This window comes from Sminthopsis crassicaudata, chromosome 1 (assembly GCF_048593235.1).
Source record: "Sminthopsis crassicaudata isolate SCR6 chromosome 1, ASM4859323v1, whole genome shotgun sequence".
In the NCBI taxonomy this organism is placed as follows: Eukaryota; Metazoa; Chordata; class Mammalia; order Dasyuromorphia; family Dasyuridae; genus Sminthopsis; species Sminthopsis crassicaudata.
This window is the reverse complement of record NC_133617.1, coordinates 142,259,465-142,276,024: the sequence shown is the minus strand read 5'-3', so window position 1 is coordinate 142,276,024 and position 16,560 is coordinate 142,259,465. Positions and strand designations below refer to the sequence as shown.

The 16,560-nt window shown below is 31.3% G+C and overlaps 1 protein-coding gene across 10 annotated transcripts in view; it reads left to right on the top strand.

Moving 5' to 3' along the window:
- VPS13B (vacuolar protein sorting 13 homolog B) overlaps positions 1–16,560 on the top strand; it is a 973,300-nt gene that overhangs the window by 207,412 nt on the left and 749,328 nt on the right. For all 10 annotated transcript variants that reach the window (XR_012482416.1, XR_012482414.1, XM_074268391.1 and 7 more), the window contains exons 17-18: positions 14,808–14,942; positions 16,045–16,218. Coding sequence is in view for 8 of the 10 variants with exons in the window: in XM_074268391.1 (XP_074124492.1) it covers positions 14,808–14,942; positions 16,045–16,218 (309 nt within the window). In the remaining 2 variants the exon portion in view is untranslated. The remainder of the gene's footprint in view (positions 1–14,807; positions 14,943–16,044; positions 16,219–16,560) is intronic.

Genomic DNA, 16,560 nt, shown 5'->3' with positions numbered 1-16,560 from the left:
AAAACTATATAATGTGGAATGTGCACAGAATATTTTTGTGCAGAAAAGATTTCCCAAAGCTAGCATGATTAAACAGTGTATCATTTTGTTTTTCTTTGATTCTTTCTTTAGAACAACTCCAAGACAGTCATCTTTCAAAAAAGTACAGTTCAGTGATTAAGGTTTTGAAATGCTTTGTCCAAAGATCTCTAAACTTAAAAACTTTGTCAGAGTACTCTGAACTATTATCAGTCTATATTAGACTAAGCACTTGCTTAGAAAATTGTATAGGGGGGGAAAAAGGCCATTTTATATTACTTTGATGAAGATTAATGGAAGACTAATGAAGGAGTTGTGACATCAAGAAGTTTATATAGCCCACGAAAAGGAAAAGAATTAGATCTTTTGTGTTCATATTAACCAAAAGTAGTATCATGATTTGGAGAACAAATATAAGTATGTATTTGATAAAATCTTTATTTGGCATCAGTATTTGGCAGGCTTTTTTTAGTTCTGTGTAATAGAGTAATTCTAAAACCTTCATGGTTGGAGACTCTGCTTTGTTCCTGGTTGGCTTTTTAATAATGTTATAAGCACCTTCCCCCTTTCCCCCCCCACCTTACATATTCAGATGCTCATTTTTTTTCATTCAAACCTAGTCCAGTCTTTTTTGAATAGGAGAACGATGAAAGGAGCAGAGGAAATAGTTGTGCAACAACTTGTTCTGGCCCATCTTTGGACTGAAAATGGCAAGGAGGAAAATAACAGGGTAAAGCTATTGTATTGTTTTTTCTAAAAATTCTCTTTTTCCAACTAGATTTTAAGTTTCTTGGGGTTATACAGTATCTCTCATTCTTGCTTCTGTACCCTGTGAGATCTACTTTGTATGTTATATGTGTTCAATAAATATTTATTTATTGGATAATAGTGTCAGGTAGCTTCTCTCAATATTGTTGGTCTAATATCTCATCTAGGAAGGGTACAGTTTGGCAGGGCTCCACCAAGGGGCAGCATGGAGCTATTGCCTTATTTACTTTTTATCTTTCAAATAGATTTTGTAACCATAAAAATAAGAAATATAATAATGTAGTTAAGAATATATCTAGCATCTTTCCTTACCTATTCCCTTTATTCTTCCCCTCCATGAGGATGAAGAGAGATGGGACCTCTCTTTACTTGAAATTTTTGCCTGGTAAAGTACAGCAATATTTTGTACACAATAGATAATATATGTTTGTTGAATTAAATTAATCTTACATTAGGATCACTTCCTTTTTTTTGCTCTTTTCAGCAATGAGGTGATTCAGGCCAATTTCAATAGGATTGTGATGGAAAGAGCCATCTGCATTCAGAAAAAGAACTGTGGGGACTGAATATGGATCACAACATAATATTTTTTCTTTTTTTGTTTTTGGTTGGTTGCTTTTTTTTTCTTTCTCATTTTTTTCCTTTTTGATCTGATTTTTCTTGTGTAGCATAATAAATGTTGAAATATGTTTAGAAGAATTGTACATATTTAATATATATTGGATTATTTACTGTCTAGGGGAGAAGTGAGGGAAAGGAAGGAGAAAAATTTGGATCACAAGGTTTTGCAAGGATGAATGTTGAAAAGTATCTTTGCATGTATTTTGAAAATAAAAAAGCTATTATCAAAATAAAAAATTTTTAAAAAGAAAGAAAAAGATCACTTCCATTCATACTTATTAGAGTTATTAGGGCCAGGACTAGAATATTTATTCCCAGAGAAGGACTTAGGAGTCTGGTAGAGGTAAATTTTTAAGACCACCTTAAAGCAAAATCTATTCTCATTCCCTTATGAGCCCTCAAAAGCCAAAATTATCTCAGTTTTGTTTTCTAAGATGGTTAAAATAATTTTAATAGGAACTTGCACAGGAGTAGGTACATTCATGAAGGAAGCCTAATATTCTGCATGGGTGGTGCAGAGTGTTTGACCACCAACTATATAAATTTTGTTACACCTCTCAAAATGCACATAAAGTATCTTATTACTAAACATAGTTATTATGCAGATACATACTGCATAAATTCATTATGAAGATAATATTAGCACCTTAAAAAAGGTTGTTTTAATTTGACTTGTTGAATAAAGTGAATACTTTATTTGGGGGAAAGGGAAAGAAGTACTCGTGTAGGTTGCTGTCTGCAGTCCAAATTGCTGATCAGAGAGTCTTTATATGCATTGGTAATGTGCTGTACAATATAAGCTGATATATATTCCACAAGGGAGGAAAATGGAATAGGTTACATACGTTGTTCCTGAGTGCAATGAATGTAAAACTCCATTACTCACTGTAAGCAGGTGCTTTTTATAGGAGGCTTTAAAGAAATATAAAACTCCTGGTGAAATGATTGGTTTGTACAGATACCACTTAGCTTCCAATGCTTTGACCAGATAAAGAGGCTAAAAATATTCCTGTAAACATTTCTTTAATGATTCAGGGATTAAAGGTTAATATCCTCCTGGTGTAAGAAACTGTTAATCTAGGCATAGTAAGGTATATGAAAATTGCTGGTAGCTTGGTAGTAAAATAGATTATGTTTAAGGAAGAAAACAAGGACCTTTTTATATTTCCCTTTGTGTACTAATACAGAATTCTATTTATTGCTATTATTATTATTGTTGTTGTTGTAATACTGTAGAAAACTCCAAAACTTTTGTCATAGTACAACTCTTGTTTTCAGAGAGCACAGAAAATTTTAAGTTCTTTAATTTTGCTCATTTTATCAAAATGCAGTAATTCTTTTTGGTTATTAGCACAGAATTGCAAGTTATTATGGAAAACAATGAAATAGAAAGCATTTGACTTATCCAAAAATGTTTATGTTTTTTCTTGCCACGTTTGCTGCTGCCAATTTTTTCTTTCATGTTGCTTTCCTGTAGATAGCAAAAACATGGTTTGGTTGTTGACAAAGTTTTTGCATAAAACAATTTTCAGAAATATTCAGTATAAAGAGATTAAAAAAGCAAAGTTTTAAGGGTTAATTTAAATTCTCCTTATAGTTAAATATTAAACTTATGCTTTTTTTTTTTTTTTTTTTTTAAGGGCTTGAACATGTGAGCCAATTGTTATTTTCATAGCTGTACCTAGTACTATGCAATGATCAGGAAAAGTTGATTTTCTCCAGGGTACTTGATATTTTGAGAGTGTAAATACCCTCTATGAAGTGGACATCTTGTGCTTTTACTCCCCTAGCATCAGCAAAGCAATTATTTAATAATTATTCTCAGCATGCCTATTATATCTTAATATAATATATCTTTTCTAATAAAAGTTAGCAAGTATTATCAAGGAACAAAAAGCCCATTTGGGTAATTTGATTAATCTGAGGATACTTCCTTGAGTAGGTATCATTTGTTTGAGAGTTTAAGAGCTATTTAGATTTGGGATGGGGAAAGGTAACCACTCCTACATTTGGGTCTTCTTTGGTAAAGATAGGAATGAGATAAAGGGACTATAAAAAGACTTTTAAGTAGATGGGTTTGAAGTAAAAGGAGAGGAGCTATCTGTATCTTTCTGGAAGTCAAAGCCTTTTTGCTGTTGTATAGATTAATTTAGATAGTTTGTATGGGATAGAGAAAGGAATTGAGTTTGGATTTCATAGTTGTTAGGAACTCCTGGATAAAGAAACTCAATCTATCAATGTATAGCTCCCATCTCTATAATTTTTAAACTGAGAAAGTTGCAAAGAACAGTACGTGTAAAGAATGCATGTTTCTTTCCACATTTTAAGTTCAACATCTCTCTTCAAGGAGTAATATGTCAGATCTTCATTCTTTTTGAGTTGTGCATTGATTGAAATTCCAAAGGCTTCCAAAGTTATTTTGCTCTAAGATATTTTTATCACTGTTCAAATTGTTCTCCTAGTTCTGTCTTTGTCAGTTCAAAAAGGTCTTCCCATTATCTTTTGTAATTTTTTATCTTACATTATCCTTTCATTATATTTATATATCACAATTTTTTAGTCATCCCCTAATAGGAAATTGGTTTACAAGTTTTTTCTACCAAGAAAAAAGCTACTATAAAATTTTTTAAAACTTATATATTTCTCTTTTTTCTTAAATTTCTATGGTATGTGCTTTAGAAATAGAATAGCTGGATCAAAGTATATGCATACTTTGGTAATTTTCTGGTCACAGTTCCAGCCAGTCATGCAGAATGCTTAAAACAATTCATAACATTACTCATATGTTTGTTTTCTCACCGCCCCTCCAACATATAACATTTTATTCTTTGTCATCTTTGCCAGTCTCATAGGTGTCAGGTAGAACGTCAGAAATGCTCTAACTTGCATTTCTTTAATTATTAATGATTTGTGTCAGTCTCAAATAGTTTGACCTATGTCAAGATTTATGTGGATTTAGCCTGTGTACTTTGCAATTTTGCTCATTATTATTTCATTTAATTATTTCATTTTTCCCTTCAGAAAAGTTGTAGATAAATCTTTGATATATTGATATGCTATTTCATTATTGTCATTTTAAATTACATTCTCCATGTTTGTGTAATTTCTTCTTTGACCCAATAGATCTTTAGAATTTTGCTTAGTTATGTTCCTTCTTTAAAGATAATTTATTAAATATAATTTAATTGTATCGTGACCAATATATTGTGTAGTATGAAGTACAAGATTTTTCATTTTCTTTGAAGAAATACTTATGTGCCAATATACCTCATTGAAAAAGTTGGGACCATATGCCAAGAGCACTCTTTTCTTCCCTCCTTACATCATTTTAGTCATTTGCCTTCTTCCACCCTCTCTTCCTTAGCTTTGTCTCACATGAAGATATGACCTTTCTTATTATTCCATCCTCTCTTCTAGACTGACCTCCCAATTTTTTCACTAATCATCATTCTCTCTTGATCCTCAACTTTTTTCATGCTACCTAAAGAAAGATATGTCTATGGGGGCAGCTAGGTGGCACAGTGGATAGAGCACCAGCCTTGAATTCAGGAAGACCTGAGTTCAAATTTGGTCTCAGACACTTAACACTTCCTAGCTGTGTGACCCTGGGCAAGTCACTTAACCCCAGCCTCAGGAGAAAAAAAAAAAAAGATATGTCTATGTTTCTCTCATCCTTAAAAAACCTCACTAGATTTGTCCATCCCTCTTCACTAAAATCCATGCCTCTATTACGTTTCTTCTCATTCTCTTCTCTTTTTTTAAATTAAATTTTATTTTTAAATTCAAATCTACCTTCTCTTTCTCTCCTTCACCCTATAAGAAAAACAAAACCCCATTACAAATGTGTTGTTGTTTAGTTGTTTTTGATTTATGTCCAACTCTTTGACTCCTTTTTTGGGATTTTCTTGGCAAAAAAACAGGAGTGCTTGCCATTTCCTTCAGCTCATTTTACAGATGAGGAAATTGGACAAATAGGGTCAAATGACTTTCCAAGAATTACACAGCTACTAAGTGTCTGAGATTGGGTTGGAATTCAGGTCTTCCTAACTCCAGGCCTATCACTCTATCCATTGTATCACATAGTTACACCTATAAACATGTGCAGTCAAGTAAAAATATCACTACTAAATCCCACTTCAGTCATGTCAAAACAAAACAAACAAAAAACTGTTGCAATCACTTCTTTATGAGGAGATACAAAGTATGTTTCATCATGAGTCCTCTAAAATCATAGTTGGTCATTACACCAGTCATTTCCTAAATATTTCAGAATTATTTGTTTTTACAGTGTTTGTTAATACATTCATATACACATATATAAATTATATATAGGATATGTACATATATCCTGTTTGTTCTGTTCTTTTATATATATATATATATATGTATATATATATATATATGTATATATCTTATATATAATTTTCCTGGCTTTGCTCACTTAACTCTTTATCAGTTCATATTAATCTTCTCAGTTTTCCCTGAAGGCATCTCATTCATCCTTTTCTACAGCACATTCATATATATCAGAACTCTCATTGGTGGCTATTCTCTCAGTTTCTAATTCTTTATTACTCAAAAAAAAAGTTTATAAGTATTTTTGTACATAGAAATCTTTCCTTGATCTGTGATATATAAATGTCATAATAGTTTCTCTGCATTAAACTGTATGTATACTTTAATAGATTTTTGTAAATGATTTCAAATTGCTTTCTGTAATTGAAACACCACTATACATCACAAAATGCATGCTTTTTTTTTGTCTTTTTTAATTAAAAGAGCTTTTCATTGTTTATTTTTGTTGCTTCTTTTGGGGGAATATTGTTGATTTTCTCAACCATTAACCAGACATACATTTTATTTGTCTTAATTTAAGAATGAGCGCTTTATAGTCCTAATAAATTGATCAAGGAACTTTTTTATACTTCTTCTTTTATAGTGTCCAACCTAACTCTAAGAAAGGAATATCCTTTACAAGCTTTAAAATGGGCCACTTTATAAGTAATCAGTCTTTAAACAAGTATTTTTAAAGTATCTACTGTGTGTCAGACTGGGGATTACAAAAACAAAAGACAGCCCTTGTTCTAAGGACTTTAAAATATTTTAACAAGGAGAAAACATGAAAAAAACTATGTACATATACGATATATACATGACAAATTAGAGATGATTAGTAGGGAGAAGGCACTGAAATTAAAAAAATTCTTTTTTGCTTTCAGTTCCAAATTTTCTTTCTCTATCCCTCCCTAATTCATTGAGAAGATAAGAAATATTTTAGCCTTTAAGTGTGTGTATGTGTGTGTGTGTGTGTGTGTAGCAGAATTTAAAACACAAAAAACAAAGTAAAAAAAAATATGCTTCATTCATTAGTTCCTGCTCTGGAGATGGATGGCATTTTTTATCATGAGATCTTTGGAATTGTAGATCTTTGTATTGAATAGAGTAGATCAGTCTTTCATAGTTGCTCATCCTTGCAGTATTGCTGTTATATTGCTGTATAATATTATTGTATACAATATCCTTCTAGTTCTGCTTGTCTCACTTTATATCAGTTCAAATAAATCTTCCCAGATTCCACTGGGATAAATCATTCCACTCTTCATTTAATATAGCAAAAATAGTATTCCATTGTAATCATATACCACAACTTGTTTAACCATTCCCCAATTGATGTGCATCCCCTCAAGTTTCCAATTTTTTGGGAGGGGCTATCAGAAAAAGACCTATCATTAAATATTATGTACATTTAGGTATTTTTCCTTTCCTCCTTCTTTGATTTTATTTTTCCTTATTCTTTGATTTCTTTGGGCATTTGGACAATACCAGTTTTACTGGCTAGATCTTTGGGCATTATTTCAAATTGTTTTTTTAGAATGACTAGTTAACAACTCTGCCAACAATGCAATATTGTACCTGTTTTTCCACATCCCTTACAGCATTTGTCATTTTTATTACCTATCATTTTAGGCAATCTGATGGGTATAAAGTGATACCTTTAAATTTTATTGCATTTATTAGTGATGTTAGACCATTTTTCATATGACTATTAGTAACTTTGATTTTTTTCTTTTGTAAACTGCCTGAAAATTGTATTTGAGAAGGCACTACTGGCATTAAAGCTATCAGGAAGGGCTTCTTGTCAAAGGTTAGACTTTAACTGGAACATGAAGGATCCAGGGAAGCCAGAAGCCATAGATGAGAAAGAAGACTATTTCAGTCTTGAAAGAGAGTTAATGAAAATGCCTGAAATGTAGAGCAAGCATTTTGTATGAGGACAGCAAATAGACCAATATTATTGAATCACAGAAGACATTTTGGGGCTTAGGGAAAGCATAATGTATAAGAAGTTCTGAAAGTTGGAAGGGTGCCAAGTTGTAAATGGCTTTAAATGTCAAACAGAAAATTTTTTATTTGATCCTGAAGATAATAGAGAGAGCCAATGAAATTTGTTAATTTGAGGCGGCTAGTGTGTGATATGGGCAGACCAGTGCTTGAGGAAGATCAGCTTGACAAATGAATGAAAAATTGATTATAAATTGGAGAGATGAGTCAGGGAGACCAAATAGGAAGTTATTTATAATAATCTAAGTGTGAGATGATAAGGTATATACCAAGTCTGGGAGTGTTAAGAGAAAAAAGTAAGTATTTAGGAGAAATGTTAATGAAAGTAAAACCATCAGACTAGATATTAGCCTGGAACTTAGAAGAAAGCTTATTGCTAGATAAGGAAATCTGAGATTTACAAATGATAATTGAAATCATCGGATCTGATTGGATCATCTTTGTAGAGGGAGAAAAGAACCGGAACAAGGACCCAGGATGGAATCTTGATGAACTTGATGAAACTTCATCAAAGCAATCTGAAAAGGACATATCCTTATAATCTTATTTTCAGTGTTAAATACTCCTAATCACTTCTTGCCTCTATTAGTACAATAACTTCCAAATTGGTCTTCCCATCCCAAGTCTCTCCCCATTCTAATTTATCTTCTACTCAGCTACCAAAGTGATTTTAGCTAATGCACAGTTCTGAAAATGTCCTTTTCCTTACTCAGTAAACTCCAGTTTGCTCTCTGCTCTCTTCTTCTCAAATATACAACTATTTTCCCCCTTTGTCCTCCCCTTTCCCATTGTCCTTTCTTTTTTCTTTGCTCATTTCCCTTGGAATAAGAGGAATACCTTCAACATAACCAAATTTGGGTTATTAGAAAAGTGAACTACTTCTATTTTCTTTTTTTCTGTTTATTCCTGCTTTCTATATTCCCACAAGTCTTTGTTTATAATAAAAGAATTAAGTAGCTGGGAATTGTGGGCAGGAACTTTAAATCAAGTAAGATACTCATGGTTTGATATCCCCTGGGGCTAAAACATAAGTAGCAGTTTAGTAATTACGGAGTTATTACTGAGGGGCTACAATCATAGTACTTCTTCTGTTAAGGTTTGTACCTGAGTGATCAGATGTTTTTTTTTCCAGATTTTCAAAATAATACATTTGCATAATTGAATTTCTTAAAAAAAAATTGCAGTACGTATTTTTTCTGAATCTCATATTATTATTCTTCCAGTGCAACAAAAGTATATTCATGTATTAGACCACTTATTTATTAACTTCTCACTTTTGAAAATCAGATTCATTTGGGGGTTAGTAATAATAGATTCATGACTTTTAAAATATATTTGTGTTCTGTGATAGAGTTTTGGCTATTGGTCAGGGAAATACTGACAAGAAACATCATTGCTGTAACTTGAAAATCTAGTTCTAAAAGCTAGATCGATTTCTAAGGCACATGCAATTTATTCCTGAGGGTATTTGGATGAAATTTGAACATTAACTTAATGTCATATTTATATATTTCTGCTAGGATGTGAGGTTGTATATGAGAAAAATCATTGTCTTAGGAAATGCTCAAGTAAAAAAATTTGACTAGAAAATCCCTTTTCACAAATAACAACAAATATTATCCTTCTTTTGTAGTATCACTAGGTAAACAAAATCTGTGTGAATTTTGATGTAATATCAACCTTTAATTTTAAGAGTAGTCTACCTCACCTACATAAAAAGATGGTCATACTTTAAGGATCTTGCCATTATCAATAAATGTTACATTTTCCATGTTCATGAATTCAGAAATTCCATTATCTAATCATATTTTATTGTTGCTTTTTTGCCTAACAAACCTAAGCCTATTCATTATTCTTACTGTAATTACCTTCAGTTCTTTTTCAGACCATTATTCCTGTAATAGTTATTGTTGCCTGTCTTCACTATTTTGACCCTTTGATGAATAGGTTCAATTCTCTTATCTTATCTCTGATCTTACTCCTGCATGGTTTAACCTTAACCTTGCATGGTTTCCACTATACTGTACTTTTGCTTCCATTCACGGGTTATTGAGTAAAGCTGAAAAAAGCCATGAAATTGTGCTGACTGGTTCTTCTACTGATTCATGTCATATAATCTCTGCTGGACCATCACTGCAGCAGAACAGTTCTTTTCTATTTCCCAAAGTGATTTATTCCCCTCACTACAAGAATTATTCCAGACTTTTTTTTTCTTTCCTCAAGTGTCTCATGACTTTCCATGGTTTTCCATAAAAGTAATAATATTCTAGTACTTTAGTTTATCTATTTCATATAACCTACTACTTCAGCCACGTGTAAAGATGTCATACTCTTAATCTTGAGGTCAGCCACAAAAATCCTACTTTCATATTTACAAACTCTGAACTTCCCTTATCTGTTATTGTTTTGCCTCTTCCTTTGCTTTGTAACTCTAAAATTTGTTCTTCATCCTCATTTAGTATGCTCAATCATCCTCAAGAATTTAGAGAGACTGCTAATATTTTGATCCCTTATTTTTTTCCAGACCATCATTCTTGCTCTGTTCACATTTTTCTTTCTTCCTCATTTTGACCCCTTGATGAATCAGTTTAACTTTAGACTATCTTCTATTCTTGAGTAGCTTTGCTCTATCTTCCAAATTACTCTGGCAGTTTTCATCTTTAGATTACTCACTTCATTCACTACAGTTTTTCCTACCAATGTTCTGTTGATGGAGCTAGAGAAAACTAAATTATTTATTGCAGATTTATGTTGCTTATTTTCAAATGTACACAGGGCACAATTTTTTAATACCTCCTTAATGAATTCATTATCCCATAGAAACTTTTCAAAACTTTTCATCTTTCCACAAACTTTACTGGGAATCTTGCCTCATTCCATTGAAAAAAATTAAAGCTATATGCTCAGACTCCTCTTTCACCCTTCTTTCTCATATCACATTACTCTAATGCGTTTCCATATCATCTCTTTCTTTGTTCCATATTAACTCCTTGCCAGGGCAAAAACTTCTTAATGCACAAGTGATTCCATTCCATCCTATATTCTCAATACCCTCCCATCTCTTAATTCTCCTCATTCATGTCTGATCAATCCTTCTGAGTCTTTACTAGAGCTTCCTTCTAGTCATGCCCTCTGAACATTTTGTTTACCCCCAAGATTTTGTCCTAGGTTCTTTTTTATTTTCCTTCTATAGTGGGAATTTTTACTTTGAAATTAATATTTTAAAAACTTATTAGTTGTATTTTAGTATAATTTTTAAATCCTACATATTTTACTTTATACCTTTTAAAATATTATCACTAGGGGTTCCTTACCACATTGCCAAATGAATCCATGACCCTGAAATATTAAAAACCCATGCTGTAGTCGTTGTTAGTTGACTCCCATGGTACTAGTAATCTCTATTCAGATATTTCTCAGATCTGTTTAACCAGCTCAAAACTTTGTCCTGAATGTCAGTCTTATTATCAGCTCCATGTTGGATATTTTGAAGTGGGTGTTTTGAAATTCAATCTATTCAGAAAAGAACTTATTTTTTTTTTTCATTTGAACTCTCTAATTGTCTAGGGCACTATCATCCTTTCAATTATTTAGCCTTATAATCTTAATCATCCTTGACCACTTCTTCTTACTCATTCCACATATCTTTTATTTATTTATTTATTTGGCCAAATCTTCTCATTTTTCTTCACAGTATCCTTCATGTACATCCCTTTATACAGCTGCCATCTCCAGGTCTAGATCCTCATCACCTCATTCCTAAAGTATTGCAATACTTTTTTCTGGTTGTTTACCCTGCCTCTCATCTTTACACACTTTTGTTCCTCCTTCACTCTACTGCCAAAGTTATCTTTCTAAAGCTCAGATCTGATTTTGTGTCATGCCCTTCCCCCAATGTAAGGACATTTCAATGACTTTGTTATTTTCATGATCAAACCCTTTATTGGAATTTTAAAGTTTTTTACAGACTTATTGCTGCCTACTTTTTCAGTTTTATTCTTTTCCACATATTCAGTCATATGATGACAATAGCCTTCTTACTATTTTTTCCATAGTATATTTTAATTCCATGTCTTTTTATAGTCTAGAATGCTCTTGCTTCTTAACTCTGTCTCTTAGATTTTCTGGCTTCATGACAGTTCAAATTCCATCTTTCACATTAGCCTTTTCTCAATCTCCCACAACATTATTGTCTTCTTTCTGAAATTATCTCCCATTTATTGTGTGTATATGTATTCATATAGCTTATGTTTGCAGAGTTGTTTGCATGTTATTTATTGTTAGAATGTGAACTCCTTGGTAGCAGAATTATGATTTTTTTTTTTTTTACCTCCAGAGTTTTGTGAAGCATCTATCACTTAATAAATGGTTCATAAATATTGAATAATTTCTGTCAGTCTCAAGTACAAATCTATGTGTACTGTGCACATGCATATTTACATTATTTTATTAAAAAATTTCTGAGATTTTCATCTATATTTATGTTCACTGGAATAAAATTATTTTCATTTTCCTTCTTTTTTTTCTTTTTTATTTATTCTGTTGCTAATTTTTCCATTTTCTTAGCATCATCTTTCCCTATTCACTTAGGTATCAACATGAGAGATTAACAATTTATTAGTCTTTAATCCGCGATTATCTTAATTATTCACTTTTATTTATCTTCTCTTTTGCCTTAATTGAGTACTAATGAAAATTATTATGCTATAGAGGAGGAATACACAAATAGCTTCATTAATAACTCTTGTCTTCTATTAGAATGGGAAATCTGGATTTTATTATAATATATTCTCTTTACCCATTTTTTCAAGTTGTAATAGTTTTAAAATGTTAGCTTTAGACCTCTCATTCTTTTTAAGTTTGCCTCAAAACAAAATCAGACTAATTAATATTTCATGTATGGAAATTTCTATAAAATATGTATCAATAAATACATCAAAAAAAAAATAAAGACATTAAATACAATTGACATTAGGCCGAATCAAAAATAGTGTAGACCAGTAAGCCTGTTTTTGCAGGTCTTTCATTTGGTTTTTAACTTGACATCTCTGCTATTTTACTTTACAGTAAAGTGCTCTTATCAGGAAAGAGTATAAAAACACTTTACTGTGTCAGATAGTTTGATAATTGCCAGATATATCTTAAGATATAGACTAGTATGAAATCACCAAACTCACTTTTTTATGACCAATGGCAGAGTATTTTTATTTTCCAAATGTAAAAGCACTTTTTAAGTTCTGAGTGTGATAAAAATCATGATAAATGATCATAAATAAAGTTAATTGATCTACTAAGATGCATTTATATAAGTCCCAACATTGGCTTTTCAATCATGACTGTAATAAAAAAGTCTTTGAGACAATAATTTGGAAAGTTTCTGTGTGCAAATGAATTTTTCTTTTGGTGGGAATGGGAAAAATGAATGGGTTCTCTAGCTTCTTTTATTTATCACACTTTACACAATGCTGTTTACTTCTTTTGGGCTTGATATTTTCCTATTATAGAAGAACATTGGAGACATTTAAGCAGCCAATTCCTAGTAAAAGAACATTGAATGTTTAATTTTGTTATTTCCTACTCTTCAGGACATGTTAAAGCTTTAGGTGATATTATATTGTCATAGATGTCAAGTTGTAAAAAAAAATAGGAAATGTATCACAAATTTGCATAATCACTTTTCTAGAATTAGAAACACATTTTCTCATTTTGAATTAAATTATTGGCAGTAAGAGTTTCAGAGTAACAAATTTTCAAATTTGGCTCTACTGGGTTCAAATTTTGGCTCTACTACTAACTGTATGCAAGGCACTGGACAGGTCAAGGAGCCTTTCAGGACTTTAGTTCTTTATCTATAAAAATAATTAGCCTAGGTGATCTCTAAGGTCCCTTCCACCCATAAATATATGATCTTATGTTCTGGCAAATAAAAGAAACATATGGGATCAATGAATAACAGCTAGAGTTAGAAAGGAAGTGGAAATGATTTTTAATGTATGTCGTGACCAATAATTAAAAATTTATTCAGTGATTTTATCATTCACAAGAATCTATAGCATGGAGGATAATATATATCTACTTGATTGACATGAGAAACGAGGAAAAAAAGAGAGGGAGTTGTAACCAGGAATATTCATTTATATTTAACTAAACTTAATTATGCATACATGTGAATTACATATTCATGTGTTATGCACTTTTCAGTTGGTACAATGTCATTTCCTCTTCTCCTTCAACCTTAATGGTATCCATAATTTGAGACCTCTTTCAAATCCCCTCTAGCTTTCCTCTCACAGGTTTTGCTACCTTTCTTCAATTCCTATAATACTTCTAAAATACTGGCTTCTGGAGGATAAGTATCCATATCAAGTAGAATGTCAGCTTTTTGAGAGAAGGGACTGCATTGTGTTTATCTTTATAGCTAAAGTTTAGGATAGTGGCAGGATATAATAGGCACTTAATAAATATTGAATTGAATTGGAAGTTAAGCCTTTAAAAAATAATCCTCCACTTAGCACATACTTGGCATTCAATAAATACTTATTGGTTGGTCTCTTGAAATATAATCTTTTTTACATTTATTAGGGAAGCATATATGGCCACCTCAATTATTCACATGTAGATTATGCACTATTTATTTACTTTGCCATCCTTTCACATCTTTCAGACTATTGTTAGGAAAGCTACATGTTCATTGTCTTTGCAAAATAATTTGCTTAAAATCTAGCTTAAATTAATTAAAATAAATGTAGTACCTCCCAAGTTATAGCTTAAATATCAAAGCTATGTATAAGCATTTTTTAAATTACCTATTTTTGAATAATCTGATTTTCTACAAAATTTTGATACTTGACTATATAAATTATAGTTAATACAGATCATATATTTTAAAATTGCATTCTTTCACCTCCTAAACACCAAACTATGATACATAGCACAAATATTATGAGAACATCTGAGGTAGATAATTAAAGCATAATTAAGTTTAAATGCCTTGGTGAAGGAATATAAAAATTATTTAAATTCGACCAGCTAGTACATTTGCAGTTTTCTTTTATTAGGTGTGAAATCTAAGAATCCCTTGCCAACTCTTGAGGGCTCAATCCAGAATGTTGAATTGAAGTACTGCAGCACATCATTGGTCAAATGTGCCTCTGGGACCGTGGGATCAATAAAAATTTGTGCCAAAGCCCCAGGTATGTGCAGCTGGACCATGTAAAACTTTATTGCCTGTATAGGAGAATTGGCCTTGCTTTTTACAAGAAGCGTTACTGAAACAAGAATTTACTCATTGTTCCTATGAATCAGAAGGTTTTTAAATTTTTATTTCTCTTTTACCCTTTTTATTTTGCCAGGATGATGCTACTTGGCTTAATAAATTATTATTTTTTTTATTTTAAAAATTCTATTTATTTATAAGATTAATTTTGAAGAAAAGTATAGAAACTATTTTTAAAGAGTTTCTTGAAAATTTATACATTTTTTACATCAAATCTTGATTAAGTTTGTGTGTACATGCATACATATTATTATACATATACACCTATCTGCAAAACACTTTTAAGACTTTTTTTTTCCGTTTCTTCCCAAATGCTTGGGAGAAAACTTTACCATTACAACTGGATGTAGCCTGTCAATATAGTGATATGTGAGAAAACCTTAAAATAAAAACAAAGTTTATTTTACTATTAAAAAAAATTTAATGCATATTGAGAAATCAATGAACTTTTTTATCACCTTTTATTTTTTTATACTTGATTTACCCTTAACTCCATTAACTTCCAGTTTTGAATTATGAAATATATTTATATTGTTATGTTGATCTCTTCCACCCCTCTACACCTTTTGTCTTAAAAAAATTTTGGCCTGGCTTTCTGGGACACTAGGGAAAGCTGATAATTCAAATAAAAAAGAAAAAACTAAAAACTCATTTTAAAATTAAAAAAAAAAAGATTTATACTAATTAAGTTTTCTTAATATTTATTACCTTTGGGTTTCAAATATTATTGAAATTCTTTAGATGATTTATTTTGAATGATTTGAGAATCATAACTGTTTTAGGTGGATTATAATTTGGACATTTAATTTATGATTATTTAATTTATTTCAAATTTTGTTATACAAAGATTAGTGCATTATAAAATCAATTGATGAATATGATGGGTATAATTTCTAGTTATTTTACTAATAATAGTATCTTACAACTAAGTGTTTTAAGACATATTGAAACATGGAGTAGTTACATATTTAAGGGAAAAGTGCTTGGAATTTAAAGATTAACACTAATTTTTTATTTAGGTGAGGATGGAAAAGAGAAACTGATTCCCTTAATTCAGGGCCCTTCTGACACCAAAGACCTCCACAGTCGCAAATGGCTCAATGAAAGTAGAAAGCCGGAATCTCTCTTAGCCCCAGATTTGATAGCCTTTACAATGCAAATTCCCCAATCTGTGGACTATTGTCATAACTCCGGTAAGTGCAAAACTTTTATTCATGTTGATATTATTTTGCAATTTCATTTCCAGCAGGACTTTTTTTTTTTTTTTTTTTAATTCATTTTTCCAAATTATCCTCTCCCTCCGTCCACTCCCCCCCCCCCCCCCCCCATGGCAGGTAATCCCATACATTTTACATGTGTTACAATATAACCTAGATACAATATATGTGTGTAAATACCATTTTCTTGTTGCACATTAATTATTAGCTTCCGAAGGTATAAGTAACCTGGGTCGATAGACAGTAGTGCTAACAATTTACATTCACTTCCCAGTGTTCCTTCTCTGGGTATAGTTATTTCTGTCCATCATTGACCAA